This window comes from Rhinolophus sinicus, linkage group LG05, assembly GCF_036562045.2.
Source record: "Rhinolophus sinicus isolate RSC01 linkage group LG05, ASM3656204v1, whole genome shotgun sequence".
In the NCBI taxonomy this organism is placed as follows: Eukaryota; Metazoa; Chordata; class Mammalia; order Chiroptera; family Rhinolophidae; genus Rhinolophus; species Rhinolophus sinicus.
This window is the reverse complement of record NC_133755.1, coordinates 49,358,051-49,378,987: the sequence shown is the minus strand read 5'-3', so window position 1 is coordinate 49,378,987 and position 20,937 is coordinate 49,358,051. Positions and strand designations below refer to the sequence as shown.

The following is a 20,937-nucleotide window of genomic DNA, read 5'->3' as shown; positions in this document are numbered from 1 at the left end:
ACCAGACTCCTGATGCCAGATCAGGGAGAAACCAAGGATCTGAAAATAAAAGAAGACGTCCAATCCCAGGGGTTTCTCCAAGGGTTCGCAATGGGGGGTGGGGTTTGAGTTGAGGTAAAAATGACTGGAGAGGGTTTGGATTGGTTGATAGATTGGCTGAGTTACATCCAGAAAAGACATATTAAGGCAGAAATAGATTTTCTCTTTTCCATCCTCTTTACCTGAGGAGTAGCAATAATACACCAGCCAAAAGCTATGTTAACCATCTTCTTGGTAAGAAAGGGACTGTTGAAAGCACATGAAGATTGTAATGATCCATTTCCCTTATGCCTATAAGACATAGTCATGGAATTTCTAAAGAGTGTGGAGAGTTGCCTTCAATTTTTTTCCAGAAGGAAAGAGAAGATGTTGCGCTGGATGAAAAATAGAGAATTGGACCAGATCACCGATTCTCAACCTCAGCTGCCCATTAGAATCACCTGGGGGAGGTTTTAAAACCCCATGTCCAGATCTCATCCCAGACAAATTAAATAGAACCTTTGGGGTGGGACCCAGGCATCAGCGCTTCAAAGCTCCCAAGTAACCAGAATGTTCCACCAGGTTGAAAATCACTGGATTCCATGAACTTCCTTGAATCATGAAGTTCCCTTATCTTTCTGCATTTGCAATTAATAATCCAGGAACAGAACTTTCTGCAGTTAGGAAGGATTTCTTTACAACTGGTTGGGGTTTAATATTTACTTTTAAGCCAGAGTAGTTATTCCCCAATTGTGTCAGTAAGTGTTCCATGGAGAAATGACACAAAGTAATGGCTTAGTCAAATAGGAACAGAAATGTTGACTTAGACTCTCAAGTTCTCAGGTTTAGAGGGACCTCGAAGGGCTTCTAGCTCCATTTCTCTCACTGGTTCTTGAAGTGTCCCCAGAGCAGCACGAGCAGCACTATCTGGGCGCTTCTTAGAAATGCTAATGTCCAGGCCTCATCCCAGAACCACTGAATCAGAAACTCTGAGAATCACGTGCAGCAATCAGTGTTTTAACAAAACTTCTAGGTGGTTCTGCGTTCAAGTTTGAGAACCACTGATCTATGGGGATCCTCTACTATACGCTAGCCTTGTGGTTTAACTGGTTGTATCCCTGTTTATTAACAGGGAGCTCAGTCATCTGGGAGGTAGCCCATTCTGTTGTTGAAACTTTCATCCTTTAATTCTTTAAGATGAAATCTGCTTTACTGTAACCTCTACCTGTGGCTCTAGTTCTATCTTTTGGGATGACCCAGAGTAAATCCAAGTCACACTCCACATGTGAAAGAATTTAAGGTAATGTTCCAGGACTTCTGGTTTAATATGACTGATAGCTCCCGGAAGCACTTTCCTCAAATTTACAATAAAATACCCAGGAAGATACAGAAAAAGTGCCAACTCACATTACCACCAAAAAGTAAGTCTAAGGGGGTAGATGGAGTCGAAGAAAATTTTTGTGAAAATTTATGTTCTCTTGGAGTAGGGGAAACCATTCAAGGTTGACACCAAAGGCAGAAATTATAAAGATTTATAGATTTGACTATAAAATTATAGATAACTTTAATACACTTTAAGAAAGTTGAAAGGTAAATGTAAAACTAGGGAAAACTTTGGCTGTATGTATATATAATGTTTGACTTTAAATTTCATGAGGTAAGCATTATATACTTAATATACAGCATGAGGTCTGACCCATAGTAGGTTCTCAAAACATTTGATTAATAAATGAATGAAGATGGGTTAAGCACATGAACATACAAAAATCAGTGTTAACATATCTAATAGAAAAATGGGCCAAAGGCATGTATAGGCAATTGACAAAAGAAAAAATAAACATTTGAAAAATTGTTCCACCTCAGTGACAAAAAAGGCAAATTAAATTAGCGCCTGTCAAATAGCTAAGTTTAATAATATTGATGAACATCTGGGGACATGGACTTTTCATAGATGCTGACAAGAGGATTAACCCATACAGTGTTTCAGGAGGGCAGTTTGGCAATAGGTATCAGAGCTTTAAAATTTTGACATGTTTGATCCAGTTGACAGCTAGACACTTATCTATGGAAATATATATGAATCTGCCCTAATTTGGCAACAAAGATACTGATTAGGGCTTCATTTGTAAAAACAAACACTTGGAAAGAAATATCTAAAAAGAGAAGACAGGCAGAAATATTACATTGCATAGACAATAGACATGACATGGCGACTAAAATGATATTATTCAAGGATATGTAGTGGCATGGAATGAATATTCCTTGAATATGGTTAAATTATTTTTAAAAAGGGTTACAAAATGGGATGCATAACATGATGACCAAGAAACGACCAAGTTAAAAAGTTCTTAGGGTGCCTTTAGGTCTTTCTCAGATCGAACATTTTCAATCCTTTCCACTATTAGTCCTTGAAAGGTGAGCAAATCTTCTGAACTCAAAGAGTGGTCCTGGTGGTGCAGGAAGTTGTGGAGACCACCCTAGAAAATGCTCATGGGGCACAGGTTTTAATTTCTATACTTGCTTAGTCTCTGAGTGTCCTCTGCTCTGGCTGTGCCCCCTTTACAGCGTGGGTCTGGACAGCAACTTTTTGTTTCTTGGGATATCGTTAGGAAAATGGACAATATTGCCAAGGTGATATGGAGATGGAGATGGAGATGATGGGAAACGCATTCTAAGCAGAGCGACTAGACTATGCAAAGGCACAGAAACTCAAAAGCTTCTGGCATGTTCAGGGAATGGTGAGTAATTCCAGGTGGCCAGAGCTGATTTGGAGTGATGGGGGGAACCTGGGGCAAGTAGCAGATGAAATGGAAAGGGAGGCCTTTCTAAATCAAGCTAAAGATTCTGTGTTTTTTCCTTGTCTTTGCAAGTCTGAAGCCTAGGAAGGGCATGTTGAGTGAGATTTGTGTTTTAGAAAGAGCATAGCGGTGGCTACCTACGGGAAACATATATGTAGGGGAATGGTTTAAGCAAAGGATACCATATGCTTAATGAACTCTCTGAATTTTAGGATCAGATGTGTTGTTGGTTTGCTATGTAAGTGGTTTCTTCTGGCATTTTCTCTTTTATGTCAGCTCCAAGGAAGAATAGGACTGTGAGCCCACCTCAGGCAGAAAGAAGATGCGTGGTGGCAGACAGAAAGCATTCAGGTCTCATGCTGTGGTCCCATTCATGTTTTTCCCACCGGAGGCATGGACAGCTCTGAGGAGGTGGGCACCCATCTCTGGGAAGGGTGTGGCTCTGGGCTCAGACCTCCCCCAACCCTCTGCTCTGTGGTGGGGCCTGGAGGCGCTCTGCCCTTTCAGCAGCCTCAAAGGCTCTGTTGCTGAGCCTGAGTCTGCATCTGTAGGGCTGGAGTGGGTTAACTGTAGGGAGGATGGAACAGACAGGAACCAGGAAGGGAGGACTGCCAGGTTTCTGTGAGGTCAACATGCATTTGAAAGAATTGAGAATGCAACTGAGAATGTAATTAGGTGATGTTTGTTTTTGTTTTTGTTTTAAAGAAAAAATTCAGAACCTGTGACTCTTGTTCATGAGCACATGCCTGGATGTAGTCATTTTGAGTTTATGGAAAATGTGGTCAGCCTCATAAATCAGGGCTGAGGAAGTCTTAGAGAGTAATCACCATGTAGAGAGTCACCCAAGGTAATGCAAAACAAAACAGAATAAGCATATAGACAAAGTTACAGTGTCATATAGTCCTCTCTCCCTTGGAATTCCCTCCTGAGTTGCCATAAGGCGACTCTGAATTCTTGTCCTTAACTAATCTGTGACCCTTCCTGTGTAACTCTGTGTGTACATCAAGATGTTTGGCCGTTGTCATGACTACAAAGATACAATTCTCTGCATCTATTTCTCCCATGTGTCTTGAAATTTTAGCAGGATTTCTATAAAGAAAGCCCATATGAAAGTAGACTGGACAATCATGATTTGTGACAGCCTGGGGTCAACTGTTTCTTAACTCTTGGACCTCCTGTACTTCAAATCTATTATTTTATGTGATTGGAGAATAAAAACTCAAGGTGGTATTGTGTTTCTCAAAAGCATACAGAACATCTTCAAATGTTAATACAAACTTTCATTCAAAAGTAGTAAAGAAGAGACTCAGTTTAGGTGTGATTCATCAGAGGAGATTCCATCCATTTTCATTCCGTTGTTGCTGGATTTATGGATTTATCCAATCAGCTTTTGGCCTCCCAACAGTGTTGGTTCTTATATCTTATATATGATAATATTTCTTTCTATTCTTCCTATTTCCTACACCCCTCCCACTTTTCAGGTTGACCCAGTGTATGGATTTGTTTTGGCCAAACTGGTCAATGGAAAATGGAATGTAAACAAATTTAGTGAAGATGTTTTTTAGATGTTCTGAAAGAAGAGGGCTTGTACACCGGACCAGCATGTTCTGTCACAAAAAACTAGTACTGCTGGAGCTGAGTTTAGGTATCTTACTGTCTTTTCCTTAATCTGTAAGATGAGTCTCATGCATGCTAAAAATATTTCTTAGTTTTCCACAGAAATTGGATATATATAACTTATAAGAACAAATACCACCCTGAGTATAAAGTTTACGGCTTAGGCTCATTTCTCTCAACTGTAGAGCTTGTACTTTAAAATTCACTATAGCAATGTTTTCTTGTTGGCTTTCATAGGCAAAATGCAAATTCCTTTCTCCATGAGGGCCAAGGGGCCCAAGCATTTCTGTGACCTGGTTTCTTTCATGTCATACTTGCCTGCTGTCCCCACCACAACCTGGAGCAGAAACAGCTAATTGGGCAGTAGCTTGCATAAACTATGGTACTTGAGGCCAAATCCCCTCAGCCACAAACCACCCATTGTCACCAGTTGCAAAGGAAAGGGGCCTGCATAACAGGCTCTGCTCTGGTGTTTTATTAGTTGTACCGTGTTGAAGAGTGGGCAGGGCAAAGATGTGGGTTTATTTGATACATATCAATTGCAATATGGTTTGAATTTTTGCATCAACCCTCCACAGACAGTAGAAAAGTACAAAGTAAATAATCTCAATAATATCTGCCATTGACTGAACATTACTGTGTTCAACATTGGGCCAAATGCTTTACAAACATTACCTTCTCCAACCAGCCACACAATGAATGAAATAGTTCTTATCATCTGTTTTACGAAGATGAAGTTCAGAGACATTAAGTGATTTGCCTGGAGTCAACTACCAGCCAGGAGGTGAGATTCAAACCCAACTCCACCTGATTTGAAAGGAGCTCTAAATAAGACACCTTTATTCTGTTTTTGGGTGAACACGCCTAATTCCCTGAGAAGTGGATGGAGGATGCAGGCTGCTGATATCTGAGGGAGACTTTGGTTCCAAGTTTTGCTCTGCAAGATGTATGAAAGAGAGACTCACAAGAAGACAGAGCAAAGGTATGATTCAGCAGAACTGAGGTTGTTTCCAGCATTGATGCTACCTGAACACAACAAGTGATTCAGCTTCTCTTGTCCTCAGTTTCCTCATTTACAAAATGGAGACATGGGCTAGATGGTTTCTCAGGTCTCTGCTGGCTCCTCCCTTTCTGACACCTCTTAGTTGGAGACGCTCCAGGTTGGGTCCTGGCAGTTTTGGGGACAAATTCTCACCAGAATAGAAGGTCCGCCTATGGTCCTGGATCATATGAGCTCAACAGCAGCTGGACGATGGTGGAAATTTTCCCTGGCCCATATTCCCTTGAGCCATCTTGTGGCTCTGGCATCCTGTTTGTTACCACTGGCCAGTGAGGCAGGGGAGCAGCAGGCATCTGTCCTGGGACTGCCCAAAGGCAGAACCAGCCCCCCGTTATTCACTCACCATACTTATAAATTAAGTTCCAGTCCTAGGAAGTTAAACCCAACTCATTTCTGTCAAAATCTTTTTCAAGACAGCAAGTCAAAACTCAAGGCCTTATAAAAAACAGAATTTTGAAAATGAGATATCTGATTTGCCACCATGAGATAATAGCTGGATTTGTATATCTGGAGTTATTCTACCTCTACAAAGACAGGGGGAGAAAGAAAAAGACGGGGTGTGTATGCCACCACTAATGAATCCTACCGTGTCTCCTGGCTGTGGCCGCATCACAGACACACGATCATATCCTTTCCTTAGTAGGACCCACAAGGCATCGAGTTTTCCCTGAAATAAAACAAACGCACCAAGATTACATGTGAAAGGAACCCAGTGGCCAGCACAGACATGTTGAACCTCCTGTGCTGCTTTGGTCACGTGAACAACGCAGCACCGGCAATGTGGTTGTGACAGGGTTAAGTGACCCTCCAGTCCCTACGTTCAGAAACATAGGAGAAGAGACACCTCACAGAGGACCCCGAGTGCATGCAGGATACACCTGAGACTTTAGTGCAGCCCCAGAGTTACACACAGAGAGACGTTCATTCATGCTGTTGGCTTTTGCCCTTGTCACATTTCTGGGCATATCCTAGCACCACAAGCGCAGCTTTTCAACTTTCACTAATGTTTTCTTTTTTCCCACTTGGTGTCCAGAGTTCACAAATGAACACAATGATGACAGGAAAATTACTAAACAGAGGTGTCTACAGGGCAAGAGCAATGAGAGGCCCCTGGGTGCAGGTCCTTGGCTGTCCCCTAGGCTTACTAGGCAGCTACGACTTGCTCAGGAATCCAAGGCTTGAGGGACAAAGAACCAAAAATCACAGCCTCTTTGAAGTTGTAGGTAATTGATTGAATCTGAGAAGAGTGTCTTCCCAGTATATGATAAAGGTGGTCTCATGCCTCTAGCCATTCTAGTTCTCTACACGCACTCAGTGGAGGCTGCTGGTTTCTGCCATTGCAAACACTAAAAGAAAAAAAATCACATTTATTTAGCTTTGCTCGTAATGTTACCCCGGTGGTGACTCCATCAACAGACAGAAGTCCCCTTTTGTGTTACTTTTCTTCATTGCGCATGTGGTAGGCAGAAAAATCCTGTCCCCCCCATCTTCAAAGATGACACCCTATTTTCTGGAACCTGTGAATATGTTACCTTCCATGGAAAAAATGAGGATGTGATTAAGTTAAGGATCTTGAGATGAGGAGATTATTTGGAATTATCTGGGTGGATCTAATGTAACCACATGGGTCCTTAATAGAGGGAAGCAAGAGGATCAGAGTCAGAGGAGATGTGCCCACAGAAACAGAGTCACAGGGATTTGAGTGAAAAGGACTCAACCACCACTTCTGTCTTTGGATAAGGAAGGGGGTTATAAGCCAATGAGTGTGGCAGCTTCTAGAATCTGGAAAAGACGACACAGATTCTCTTCTAGAGCCTCCAAAAGGGATGCAGCCCTGGCCTTACCTTGATTTTATCCCAATGAGACCCATTTTAGGTTTCTGACCTCCAGAACTCTAAGGTAATAAATATTTTTGGGTTTTTTTGAGCCACTAAGTTTGTGGCAATTTGTTACAGCAACAATAGGAAACGAATACAGCCCTTATCACTCCCTGACACATTCCATGTTTATTTGCTTATTGTTTGTCTTTGCCAACTGGAATGCCAGCTCCATGAAAGCAGAGGTGTCACTGGTTTTGTTAACTGCTGTCTGCCCAGCCCCTAGGGCAGCATCTAATGCTCAATAAATATTTGTTAGGTGAATGAATGCATTCAGTGCTACTAAGTGGCACTAAGTGGGGGGCTAGATGCCTTTATCTGTCTTATTTCATTATCCCAGCAGTCCCAAAAGGTTATGGAGAGGAAACGGAGGGTCAGAGAGATCAGCTAACTTGCCCAAAGGCCCACAGCTTGTCCATTGGAGAGGTGTGATTGGACCCCATATCTGTCCAATTCTAGGGTTCACGTGCTTTCTATTATACTGACTACAGATTCTTCCTTGTGCAGATCTTCTAGCTGGAGTGCTTTAACTTAAATCCTTTAAAATAGACTTTCTAAACTGTGGATTGCAATTCTTCGAGTCCTCAGGAAACACTTTCGTGTGTTAGGACCAGAATTTTAAAGATATAAAATAGGATAGAAAAGAAAATATTAGAGTAAACTGCACATGGCGAGGATAAGTATTATTTTGTGAAAAATCTGTTTCAGTTAAATGTGTATGGGTGTGTGTATGGGTGTGCTTATGAGTGTGTATATGGGTGTTCACACATGTACACCCATAGGGAATACTGGGCCAAAATGTATTTCCTCCTGAGGCCTCACTCAGGCATGTTTGAGAACACCCACCTGGAATAAGTCTTTGAAGGACCGTGCTGGGAAGTTCCTTGACACAAAGCTTTTATAGTGGCAATGTTAATTTAAGAATATCATCTCGAAGACTTCATGTTTTGAAATTATTTCCCTGTGGGTATAGTCAGATACAAAAAAACAATGCTCTCGGACTTTTATCAACTGTTGCTCAAGTTGTCGTGGGTTAACCTTTGTCTGGCTACGTGAAGTGTTTCTCATCTCTTTTGGCAAAGTATTTACGAAAGTCTGAAAATATTTTGAAATGACTTTAGAATACTGGATAGAACTGCTGCTGTGTTCAGCATGGTTTTCTGCATTAAACCGTTTCAATCATCAGTGAAATGTTTTCCTTTAAGGTTCTTTGGGATAAGCATTTATATTTCAACATATAACCAGGTGGATTTCCTGGAAGAATGCCTCTTTTTCTTTTTTCTTTCCCTTTTTTTGGGGACTGTCAGTTTTGGCTTTGTAAATCAGCCCACCCATGGTGTTCTGTGGCTGGTCACTCAACTCCTTGACAAATGAGGAAAAATGAGATGGGACTGAAAGAAAATTTGGCTGTTGAATGCGCATATTAATTAACTCAGCAGAAATTTAAAGTTACATACAGAGCAAATGAGCAGAAGCCACTTAGCTATAGAACACCAGGAGAATGGGTCATAAATTATGTGGTTTTGTGGCAACAGGTCATAGTGTAATATTTAAGCACAAAATGACTGAATTCAGAAGGCCTGAGTTTGTATTCTGGGTCTACTACCCCTCATCAGCTCTGAAGCCTTAGAGCTTCATTGTTTCATCTCCCTAACACTTAACTTTTCTCATCTTTAAAACGGAGATAATAATACTGTCTACCCCACAGACTTGGTACAAGGCTTACAATTAGATATTGAAGTTATGTACTTGTCTCATAGACGCTATTCATTAAATGTTATCTATGATCATGGTAAAGTCATTAAAATGACCATTTGGGAGGCTCTGTAGAAAGATGGAAAAAAATGTAATGCAGAATGTAAAGACCCCATAATTTGAACTTTACAAGTATGTATCTACCCATCTTCTCTCCTGTGCTGCTCCAAGCCCATTTCCCCTTTTCCCTCAAGCTACACTTCTTCTTTTGCAGCATGACATGGTCTTGCTTCCATGGCAGTGTTTGGTGGCTCCAACCCTCCACGGCTTTGGCTAAGTCCACCACCCATGGCATCCGCGTGCCAAATGCCTCAGCCACATTTGGGCCTCATTTCACTTGATTCTTCTGAGAGATCTAATGTGCTGGGCCTCTCCCTTCTGCACACCGTCCCTTGGCCTCAGCCTCTGTGTGCTGCTCCCGACCTTTTCAGCCTCTTTGGCTCCTCCTCTCTGCTTACACTTGACAGTGAGGCGTTCCCCTTAGCTCTCTTCTAGTCTCATCCCCCAGGCTGAGTGCTCACCCTGAGTACTCTCATCTAGTCTCAAGGTCCACATTTTCCCTTTCTCCTGATGCCTCACAAACTCTATCTTCAGCACAGTCTACTCTTCAGCTCTGGAGCTGGGTATCCAATTACCTACCACATCTGAGTTGTAGTGTAGACATATCACAGGTATTTAAAAACCAAACCTCACAAATTGAACTATCTTTCTCCAAACCTGCTCCTCCTTTTGTATATCCTGCCTTGGTTCGTGGCACCACCATCCATCCAGATGGGCGTGCTGGACCAGAGAATCCTTTTCACCTACTCTCCTTCCACCACCTCCTCATATCTGACTTCGACCATGTCTTGTGGATGTTCTCTCTATAACCACAATCCGGTCGCCTCTTCCTGTCCACTCCTGCCCCACCATCTCCATGGCTACTGCCTTGGCTGCCACTCATTGTGTGAATAGTTTCCTGATTGGTCTTGTACCTCTAGGCTCCCTGTCCTCTCTCTTACTTGATTGGTAGCAGATTTCATTGCTGACCTGAATGAATGCATTGCAGTTAATAAAATAAACCAAGAAACACCTTACTAGCAGTGTGCATTACATACCCTCTCTGTGCCTTGGTTTTTCCATTTATAAAATAGGAGTAGTAGTATTTTCTACTCTTGAGGGCTGTTGTGAGAAATAAAGGAGTGAGGACATGGGAAGCTTGGATGTGTGTATGCCTTGTGGTACATGCTTCACCCAGATGAGCGCTTCACTCAGGTGAGCTGCTGTCATTGGATTCTCCTGGCTGAGGTGAGACTAACTGATTCCAGTTATATCCTCAGTATTCCAAGGTCTGACTGTCCAACAAATGAACCCAAAGTCCCCACTTCGTGGCAGAGAAAACAATCTGGATAATCTATACATCCTATACACCCCTTTCAACTCCTACATCAGGAAGCTTTTTATGCAAGAACTGAAGCAAACTTTAGAATAAGTATGTTTATAACCAAGAAGAGGATAAAACCCACTCTCTAAAGTCAAAGAGAAACGTATAACCAAGGCTCTTAGAGTGTTGATTTTCTGAAGGTAGGCAGAAGCCTGTCATTTCAAGACAGTAGCTAATGGGCTTGTTAATACTATCCCTTTGGGGCCAGAGGAGCCTCCGGGGGTTCTTTCAACCAGTCCCTGGGCTTTACCCAAAGCCTGGGAAGGAGCCTGAGAGTTGACTACACTCTCTATCTCAGATTTGAGTGTCCATCATGCACAGGCTTCTCCATAGGACACATTTCAAGGCAATGGTCCCCAGTCACCAGGAGAAACACAACGGCTTTTATGAAGGTAAAAGATTTCCCCACCAACCTGGGGACTCTCCACCAGAGTGTATTAGCTGACACTTAAAAATAGCTTTCTTTCATATGAAGTTGACACATTTTGACTATACAATGAGAAATTTACCAATTCCAGGCTCCCAAATCGCACCTCAGCCTCAGACAATAACTTCTAATCCACAAAGGCAGATACACTAGAAGGTCTATGTAAACTCTAGCTTTTGTTTCTTCTTAAACAATAAGATTGTGCAGGGAAGGTTTATGCCGCCATCATTCAAAGCACACTGGTGCATGATGTTTGTATCTGGGTTTCCTTTTCTTTCTTTCTTTTTATTTATTTATTTTTCGACCAGGCAGCAGCTGTGTCTTCTCTTTTGGTTTGTCTGCATTAGCTAAGAGGAAGTTAGTCAGAGGTTGAGAATTTTGAGAGTAGTTCAACTTACATGGCCGTTATATATTAACACTGGAATTTTTATACCTGAAGATGTATGGTAAATATTGTGCCCCATGCTCCCCCTCAAATGAAATAAATTAATGCACAAAGTTGGAAACTTTTCCTACACACACACACACACACACACAGGTAATTTTTGTTTTGTTCTTTTTTTTGTTGGTGTTTGTTTTACAAACGTTGAAACCTTTCTAAAAAGTAGCTGAAGAGAGACAAAAAAGTCTATTCAACATCGACAGCACATCTGACAACATTTAAAGCTTCTTGGGCTACGTACAGCTTCATCCAGCACAGTTTCATGACTGAAAGCTGCTTGAATACAAGGTCAAGGTGCTTAACAGGTGGGCCTGACAGAAAATGAACAGAAGGCCACCCCGTCCCAGGCCCTACCAGTAGCACAGGCTGGTCTGGCTTTCTTGCAGAGAACAGCCAGTCTGTCTGGCCTGCTAGGGTCTGGCTTTTGTCCTTTAGCTGTCATTTCTGTCATTTCATGTGGAGGAGCTACTGGAAAAGGAGAAAAATGGTTTCTCTGAAGGTTGCAAGCCTTTCAGGGAAACTGAAAACAGTCCTGGTTTTCATCTCTCTGGTGGCCCTCCATCTGGGCATTACTTGTCTGAAATGGTCAGTCCAACTTAATGAGAAGCATGGGGTGCTGTAAATTCAGGGAGTGAAAATCAAGCAAAGGAAAATCTAGGCCAAATAGTCATGAGCCTGGAAAGAGGAAAGGGTAAAGTGTGGTCAGTGCCTTAAAGTAGACTGAGGGAACGGTGGAGAGAAGTCCGCTGTGGACCCTTTCTCTCGATGAGTTCTCACTGGGTTCCTTACAAACATGCTCATCTTCTTCTCAAATCTATTCATGGAATGCATGAAAAAAAGTGAGTCAAATGAATGCATTAAAAGATGTAAGACTGTGATCTAGGGAACTAGGAGTCTCCCCAGTGCCCCCTGGCAGTTTGGCACTGGGTGGAGGTGTTCTCTCTGTTTGTAGTGGGGGCAGAGAGTAGACTGGTTAGTCTCCAGGAGCTGGCTGCCCCCATCTACTGTCTATGTTTCTCGCTCTTCCTGGCTCTTTGTCTTGGAAAGTTGATCTCTTTAGACGGTATCATTAGTTTCCCTTTGGTTTGCCAACAGGTGGCACCAGAAGGAGATGAGAGGGCAAGATGAGGGAGAAGTTGGGGTTTGTGTTCCTTCTGCTCCCTCCCTGACCCCCTGCCTCTCCCACAGTGACTGCGTTCTTACAAGGCAGGAATCTGCAAACATTTTCTGCAAAAGGCCAGAGAGTAAATATTTTAGGCTTTATAGGTCAAGAGACAAACTCAAGGGTATTATGTAGGTACTTATATAGCCATTTAAAAATATGAAAACCATTCTTAGTTTGGGGGCCATATAAAAACAGGTGGCAGGGCAGGTTTAGATTGCTGACATCCACCCTATGGCCACAGCTCTCATTGGGTGGCCTCTTCTCCAGGGCCCTGGCTCCACTGACTCCATCTCCCCTCCTTGCCCTCAGGCCTAGGGGTGTAACAGCTCTCACTGTTGCTGGTCCCTGGGTGTCTCACCATTGCTGTGGGTTACCTTAGCCCTGCCCATACCTGTGTTAGTTCAACACTTTTGAGTGTGCTTTCTGTTTCTTGCCAGGGCTGTGACAAATCAAGTGAGATGATTCAGGAAGGGGAAGCAGAGTTTATGGCACTCCACGAGGCTAAACGTTTTGTCTAAGGCCTACAGATGCCTGCAGGCTCTATGGCTAGAATGGGGCTTATCTTGGAGTGTGCATTCATGTTAAACAGTGTTAACCTGAAGTTCTGGTACCAAATCCGCCCCTCTTCTGGACAAACAGTATACATGATGACTTTTGAATTCTTTTCTGTGCTTTGATTTTCAAACTTCCTTGTTCCCGCCCCTCCCTTACTCCACCCAGCCCAGATACACATAAGGTGACCTCTTTTTCTCTCCTTTCCTCAAAGAGATGAAAGAAGAATGCCAACTTCCTTGGACTGAGGGTACCAAAGCAATCTGTGTGGATCACAGGAGATAGTCTAAGCAGCACATGCGCTGGGAATGGTTTCATAATTACATCCTATGCTTTATCTCTTTGCCAGCAGATGGGGGAGTCCCTACTCTGGGCCAGGTACAATGCTGTGTATTAGCACTCAAAGGTGAATGAAGTGTACTTGTGGCCTCCAGGTGGTCAAATCTGGTGGAGAGAAGATCCACAAACATGAGCAGTCACTCCAGCGCTGCTGTACAGCTCCTGGAGGGAGCTGAGCAAGTGTTGGCATGAGCTGCTCCACCAGCCAGAGGGGCATTTACACTTTCTCATGTCCTCCTGAGGGAGTCCTGCTATGGAGCTTAGTGAGTCCATCAGCATCACAGGTCTTTCCCATCTGGCTGTTTTGGTGATTCCTTGAGACTCAGATGCTCAGCCACTTAGCATTAATCCAGCAATTGTGTTTGTGGCAAAATGGACTGTGAAATCTAGTGTAGGTCTCCTGAAGTTCCTGACAAATCACTGAGGTATGACTGTGGCCTCTTTGCCAGGCACCACAGGTCCCTCCCTCGGGGAACCTCCTATGGAAGGCTGGCGGGGATCTTCAGTGACAATTTCTTAACTGGGCTTGTTAAAACCCGGGTTGCTGAGCCCTACCCTCAAAGTGGCTGGTTCAGTAGATCTAGGTGAGAACGTGCATGTCTAACAAGTTTCTGAGGGATGCTGATGCTGCTGGTCCAGGGACCACACTATGAGACCCAACGGGTCAACACAGTGATGGAAGAGGAGGCCCAAGAGCAGGGGTTGCAGAGGGAGCAGTAACTGGGGCAACAGAAGGGTATCACTTAGGGAGTTTGGGTGTGCAGCTTGGAAAGGGAGGTACTGGGGGGAAAGGAGTTTCATTTAATTTTAAAAGTGAGCAAGTGGTGAGCGCCAGTGTGCCTTTGAAAACCATCTGTGAGACCCTAAGTCATTAGGTTTGAGACATGAGGCCTTGGGATCCACGTTTTTAATGCTCTCCCAGGAGCTTCTGGTACTCAGCCAGGTTTGAGAACCTCTGTCTCCTCAGTAGCCAGCAGTGGCCTGGTACCTAGTAGATGCACAACAAATACTCATTGAATTGATACTAATTCCCAGTGCGTGTTGGGAATGCTTTTAGATTTCTGAATCTAGTTGTCCATATCCCTACTTATTTCCTAAACTCAGTCCTAAACCACCAGTTAATAAAGGAATAACACGCTTTCAAGCAGAAATGAGACTCTTCAAACAGAATTAATATTCTCTCAATGTCCAAGATTCCAGAAATGAAAACCTGGCTATAACCATATATGTTGTGTTAGTTACAAGGTACAGATTGCTGCAAACAGCGTTGTAGAAAATCTCCCTTTCTTCTTCATCTCCGAGATTCTGTCTGGCTCCTTTGTGTCTATGCACGCACGCACGCCACTGCACGTTCCACATCAGAAAATAATTAGAAGCAAACAGCTGTTAGTCAAGCAAGCTACATTTCGCCCACGTCTTCCCAGAGTTCAGCCCATTGCCTCAGGGGTCTTATCTTAAAAAAGAATCTCACTGCTTTAAACACGGCAAACCAAAATGAAAATATATTGCAATTAGTGTGGGCATGAGCTGGCTCTGCTGGGAAGACAAACTACCAATAAAGTTTCACTCCACTGCTTAAAATGGTTATTTCTTTTGATTTCACAGGAGAAGGGCTGTTCTAAAATTAGCAAATAACTCAGCGGATGTTGACTATTTTTTTTGCCGTCATTAGAAGAGCAGTAAGGCTATGTGTGTGCGGTGTGTGTGCACGTGGTTGTGATGGGAGTTGGCTCTTATGCTGAGTCTTTCACTTGAGGCATTGGAGTTGGTCCAGTTCTGTTTGCAGCACAGAACTAGAGCCTGTAGACCAGAGTTGCGGTCTTGAGTTCCAGACCTGGGCAGAGAAAGTACTTTGCTTATCTCAATTTACTCCAGTAGGAAATGAGGGAGGGGGACAGGTTCTCTCAGGGTCTTTTCAGCTATGATTTTCTAGTGTTCTCTGACATTTGGCATAGTGCAGATTCTTATGGGCAAGGCTAAAGAGGAAGGGTGTTGAATGGATCCCATGAATTCAAAGACATTTGCACCCAAGAGGAAGAGAAAAGAGGCCTCCAGGAAGCATGAACTATCTCTTTGACTTAAACTCCCTAATAAGCCAAAGAGCTTTTAAGCTCTGCAGCTGTGGGGGGGAGAGAGACGGTGGAGAAAAAAGGGGTTTTACTCACAGCCAGACAGAGGGAATCCTACACCAGTATGACCTGGCGGGAGGCTTGGATAAGGGGCATGGGCTTATGTTATGAAACAAGGAATAGAGACTAGGCTTCAAGAGGAACCCTGCCATTTTTATGAGTTAATGGAATTGCCTCCCAATGAAGTTATGAGACTTTATAGACATTTATATAGATCCTCCTGGGTTACTACCCAAGTCACTTGACTCATAGACCACATTCATTCGACTACTTCGCCATGAAAATTTTAAAAAGCCTAGTTCTCAATCTTGATAATGTGGAAATGGAGAAAGGAAGTACCTGCACTTTTAAGTCCACGAATTTGTTCCATTGCGATAATCTGGAATTTGGTTTGCTATTTGATCACGTCACAGGAGTCTGATTCTTCCTATGCAAGTGTTTTACTAGGAGTGAGGATAGATTTTTGAGTAGAAAGAGACACACCTTGATCGGAGAGTACCACTTCCGGGGCGACGAGGGCCGACGCATATTGTTGTTGAGATTTCTGGGTTCAGGGAATTCATACTCCTGCTCTGGCATCTTGACTCTTGCATTCTTCGCTTTTTCCAACTTAGCACCTTCTTCTGTGGAGCCCTTCTCTCCCCAGCGAACCTAAATTAAAGAACGTACAAAAAAACAAAATGAGAAAATAAAATATAATGCCCCTGGAGAATGAGGATCGCGAATACATGTGTGATGTGCAATGGGAGTGCTCCCTAATCCTCGATTTCTTTGGGCTTTGAGGGCCAGGAAAGAGGGAGGTGGGCAAGAAGGGAAAGGGTGAGGGCTGAGGAGCAGCGAGAGCAAGCCATGTGGATAGATAATTAGGAGAGGAATTGTCCGGGCCATGGAGACAGCACGTATGAAGGTCTTACAGCCCGGGAAAGAACTTTGGATTCTATTCCAGTAAAGGAGGAGACCTTTGAGAGGTTTGAGCAGATAAACAAACTGCTCTGACTCCCAGTGGGCAAGACATGGGGATGCCCCGTCAAAAGGCTGTACCTGCCATCTCTCCCTCTGATGCCTCACAATCCACATCCCCACCAGATCACAAGTATGAGTTTTCACCAATTTGCTTGGGTTTCCCATCATTGAGTGGTCAGCACATAGATATGAGTATATAAGCTGACCTCTTACCTCCATCCTTTTAATGCCTCCAACACCTCGCCCACCATAATAAGAGGCATCTACTGTGGGCCACTTTTTCTTAGGCAGACCATCATCATCTTCTTCCTGCAGAAAGATTGTGAACATGGAGTGAAGCACCACTGCTGTATGTATGTGTCCACTATGGCATTGTGAACAGGAGTAGATTGGCTGGGTTAAGTCCCAGGGCTACCACTTCCTGGGGCCTTGGGCAAGTCACTTACCCTATCTAAGCTTATTTCCCTTCTTTGTAAAGTGGGAATAACAGCAGTACTACCTGGTAAGGCTGTGGCACAATTCTGGAACTTGTTCTCTTCTGCATCTCTACTGCTATGTAGGGTAATTCATCTAATCCCACCTACATGCTGATGACTTGTGAATTTCCATCTTCACCCGACTCCTCTGAACTCCAACTGTTGACTTGACATTGACATCTCCTCTTGGGGGACTAATAAGCACCTCAACGATACCACATCAAAGAGAAGTCCTGGTTTCCCCCACCTCAAACCTGCTCCCCGACACCTGGGAGTCATACGTGCTCCTCCTCGACTACACCTCAAGTTGCCAGCAAGTTCTATTGACGCCACTTGTAAAAGATCCCAAATCTCTGCCTTCTCCAACTTCACCTCCATCACCACACCATTGCACTGGTTCCAAGTCCCCACAAGTTTTCTCCTGGGTACTGCGGCAGCCTCCTCACTGGCCTCCCTGCTTCCCTCTCATTTGTTCTACACTCACTGTAATCCATTCTCCACAAAGCAGCAGAATAAAACCCAAACCCTAGCTCTGCCCTGTGAGTTCTGGCCTCTGCTGAGCTCTCCAGCCTTCTTCCTCCGCATGCTCCCCTCCTCCCTGCACTCCAGCCTGCTTGTTCTTTCTTTGTCCCTTAAATACTCTGAGCACATTCCTATGAGGCCTGTGCAGAAGCTGTTCCCTTTTCCAGGCATGCTTTTCCTCAGGTCTTCTGCTGGTTTGATCCTTTCTATCACTCCTCCAAGAGGGTCTTCCCTGAACATCCTTCTAAAGTAGCCCCACTCCCTTTACGCTATCAATCTGGGTTTTTTTGTTTGTTTGTTTGTTTATTTTGTTTTTGTTTTTATAGTTGTGGATCTTATTATGGCTTCATATTTATTTACTTTCTGTCTCTCCATGCTGGAATGTAGGTGTGATATCATATCTTAGGCAAAATACTGTGAACTATTATTTATACTCTTTGGGGTTTTCTTTTGTTTTTATTTTATTATTTTGTCATGTTTTACAGTCATAAGTCTTCAAATTAGCAAGTATGAGGGGTGAGAAGTAGAAAACCAGTATGCATTTAATAATGTCAAATGACAGTAAAGAAGCTTCTGTTTAGTTGTTTACCATCGCAGTCTCAGCTTTTAGACTGGCACCTAGTATGTGGTAGGTCTTGAAAAATTATCTGTTGAATTTACAAATAAATTAAGGGAAATGATTCAAATAATGCCATTAACTCAAAGTCTTGACCATAGCTCAGTGAGAGGAAGTTAGCACTTACTATAATTTTTAAGAGGAAGGGAGAAAACAAGAGGAACTTATAACTTTATGGATGGAAAAGGGAAGGATAATTAGCAAAACTGCTCCTCACCTCAGCATTGTAATTATTCCTGTTGTGGGGAAAAAAAGATCACCATCTACAGCCATAGATGGCTTATGGGGGTGGGAGGGCTGATGAGGTTGGCATGATTTCCCTCCTGGATAGAGAAAGGAAGCTGAAAAGGGGGTCTACAAAACAGAGGAAGGAGCCAAAGAGGTGGAAATTGCTCAAAACAAGCCTGCTTCCCCCAGCCTTGTGTTGGTGGCATTTGGGGAGTCAAGGACTCAGGGTGGAGTCCTATGTAGGCCCCATTGTGTAGAAAGCGGTGTCCCATATAGGAGGCATGGTACAAAGCAAGGGCAAGTGGTCTGCAGAAAAGAGACCAGAGCCAGAGGTGACAAACCAAACAGTATCACATTAACACATTGAGAGTCCCTGTGTGACCTGCTGTGGTTGGGATGGGGAGGCCTCTTTAAAAAATTTTTTTTTCAGTTTAATATACCTTAAAGGACAGTGATCACAACAGACCAGAAGACTTGCAACATTCTGGCAGCTGACACTTGGGTTGGTCTTTCTCTCTCTTGCTTTCTGTCTCCTTAAAACAGATCTGTCCTTCTTCACATGGAACTGTGAATCCTGAAGGCAGAGTGAATCCTGTTGACCTTCAAATTCTAAGTCTTGTACAAAGCCTGGTGCACAGTAGGTGCTCAATAACACATATTGAATTCATGATAACCACTGTTGAATTTATGTAGCCTTTATCATTTATGTGCCAGTCATTCTTCTAAGTGCTTTACATGTATTAACCCTTTAATCTCCCAATTGGCAGTGAGGTAGGTGGTGCTATTGTGCCCATTTTAGGTGGGAGGAATAGAGAGGTTAAGTGACTTGGTCACCCAGCATACATTTGGCAGAGCTGGATTTGAGTGCAGGCAGCCTTCCTCTCGTTTGATTTTTTCTTAGTGTTGGCAGTTCTAGGTTTTGTCCCTTTGCATTTTGCTTTTCCAGTCATTTGATGTTATTAAATAAATACTGGTTTTCTACTTCTCACCCCTCATACCTGCTAATTTGAAGAACGTATGACTGTAAAACATGACAAAATAATAAAATAACCCTCCCCCCCAAAGAACATAATAGTTCACAGTATTTTGCCTTCTGATATAACTTCAGAAGGCTTATGATGTCAAACCCGGAACCTTAAGCACCTTACACGTGTGGTTAAACTTTACCACTAGTGGCCGATGTGCATCTCTGTGTATCATGTCATCTATGAAATATAGCTTCACAAAGCCTGGGCCTCCCTGGCCTAATGCCATTTTCCGAAGGAGGGATATTACCCAAAACTAAGCAAAGGAGCACCGAGAATGTAGGACACTCCAAGAATGAAGCTGCTTTACTCAACAGGAAATGGAAGTAGTTTGATGTGTCTCCTAATTTTTTAAATGACAGGAGGGCAAACATTAGAGAACATCTAATTGTTCCTTCTCATTGCCCAGAAGAGGACAGTTGGATCCAGAGAAATGAAAAGACCAATGGAGTTGGAATTCTGGTCTGGTTCCCTGATGCCTTGTCCCGGGATCCTCCCTCTACACTTGCACACCCCAACTGCCATTCCTCTCATCTCTGCTTAGGACTTGCTGCCGCCTCTATGTCTGGGCTATGCCTGGGTAAGGAGGCGGGGCCAGCTTCCTGCGCATGCTCGGGGCTTGCATTCCCACAACAGGAAATGCCAAGATTTAAATCAGCTCCACACGCTGCTGATCCACCAAGCCTGCCGTTTAATCCCCTGACCGGAGCTTGCCTGCCAAACTCCAACAACAACAGCAAAAGACAACACAAAGGCCCAGGGTTTGTCCAGCGAGAGAGTCAGAATTTCCCTGCAGTTATCATGACTCTGTTTACACATTCTAGAGACGGGAGGGTTTTGCAATTTCAGAAGAGAAGGGAATCTTTGATGTGTCTTTGGCCAAAACTCGATGAAGTAAAATCACAGTCCCCAGCAATTGCACTAAGAAAACCGGCAGCACCCGAGGTGAACCTCTACATGTAATTAAGTACAAGTGCTCTTGGAAAGTTCCCCTCACATGGCCCTTCAAGGATGTAGCAGGGAGGGGAAAACCACTGGTATGACTACTGGAGGACAGACTGGAGCAACTGAATTGCTTTGCGTGAGCAAAGCCGTAGGAATCAGGGTTTTGTAGGCAGTCATCAGATGAGCAGGAAAGAGTGGAACTGAGCTATCAGCAAATGCCAGGGCCCACCTGAGGAGATGGCTGTGAGAACCCCCCAGGAGTGGGAATGACAGGGATGGTAAAGAAGAGGCTGTTTAATATTCTGTCAGAAGTTACTCACTGGCTGCACTGTGTTGTTATCCATGTGGAATTTTAAACCTTCAGTAAAAGCCCCTATGCAGATGGCCTTGTGCCAGCGGTGCCTTTGGGGGAGTGTAGGAATCGAGTTTGTTAGATAGAAGTAGAGGACAGATTACAGAAGCAGCCAGAAGGAGGAGTTAGTGGTGCCTGGAGGGCGCAGAGATGAAGGACAGGTGCTGGTTTCCCATCGGGGGAAGTTATATTTAAATCTTAAAGGTGT

At 43.6% G+C, this 20,937-nt stretch overlaps 1 protein-coding gene across 1 annotated transcript in view; it reads right to left on the bottom strand.

Moving 5' to 3' along the window:
• ANTXR1 (ANTXR cell adhesion molecule 1) overlaps positions 1–20,937 on the bottom strand; it is a 212,354-nt gene that overhangs the window by 46,618 nt on the left and 144,799 nt on the right. The window contains exons 15-17 of the mRNA XM_019718386.2: positions 16,779–16,874; positions 16,086–16,253; positions 6,080–6,160 (exon numbers count right to left, since the gene is read on the bottom strand). Of these exons, the coding sequence (XP_019573945.2) occupies positions 6,080–6,160; positions 16,086–16,253; positions 16,779–16,874 (345 nt within the window). The remainder of the gene's footprint in view (positions 1–6,079; positions 6,161–16,085; positions 16,254–16,778; positions 16,875–20,937) is intronic.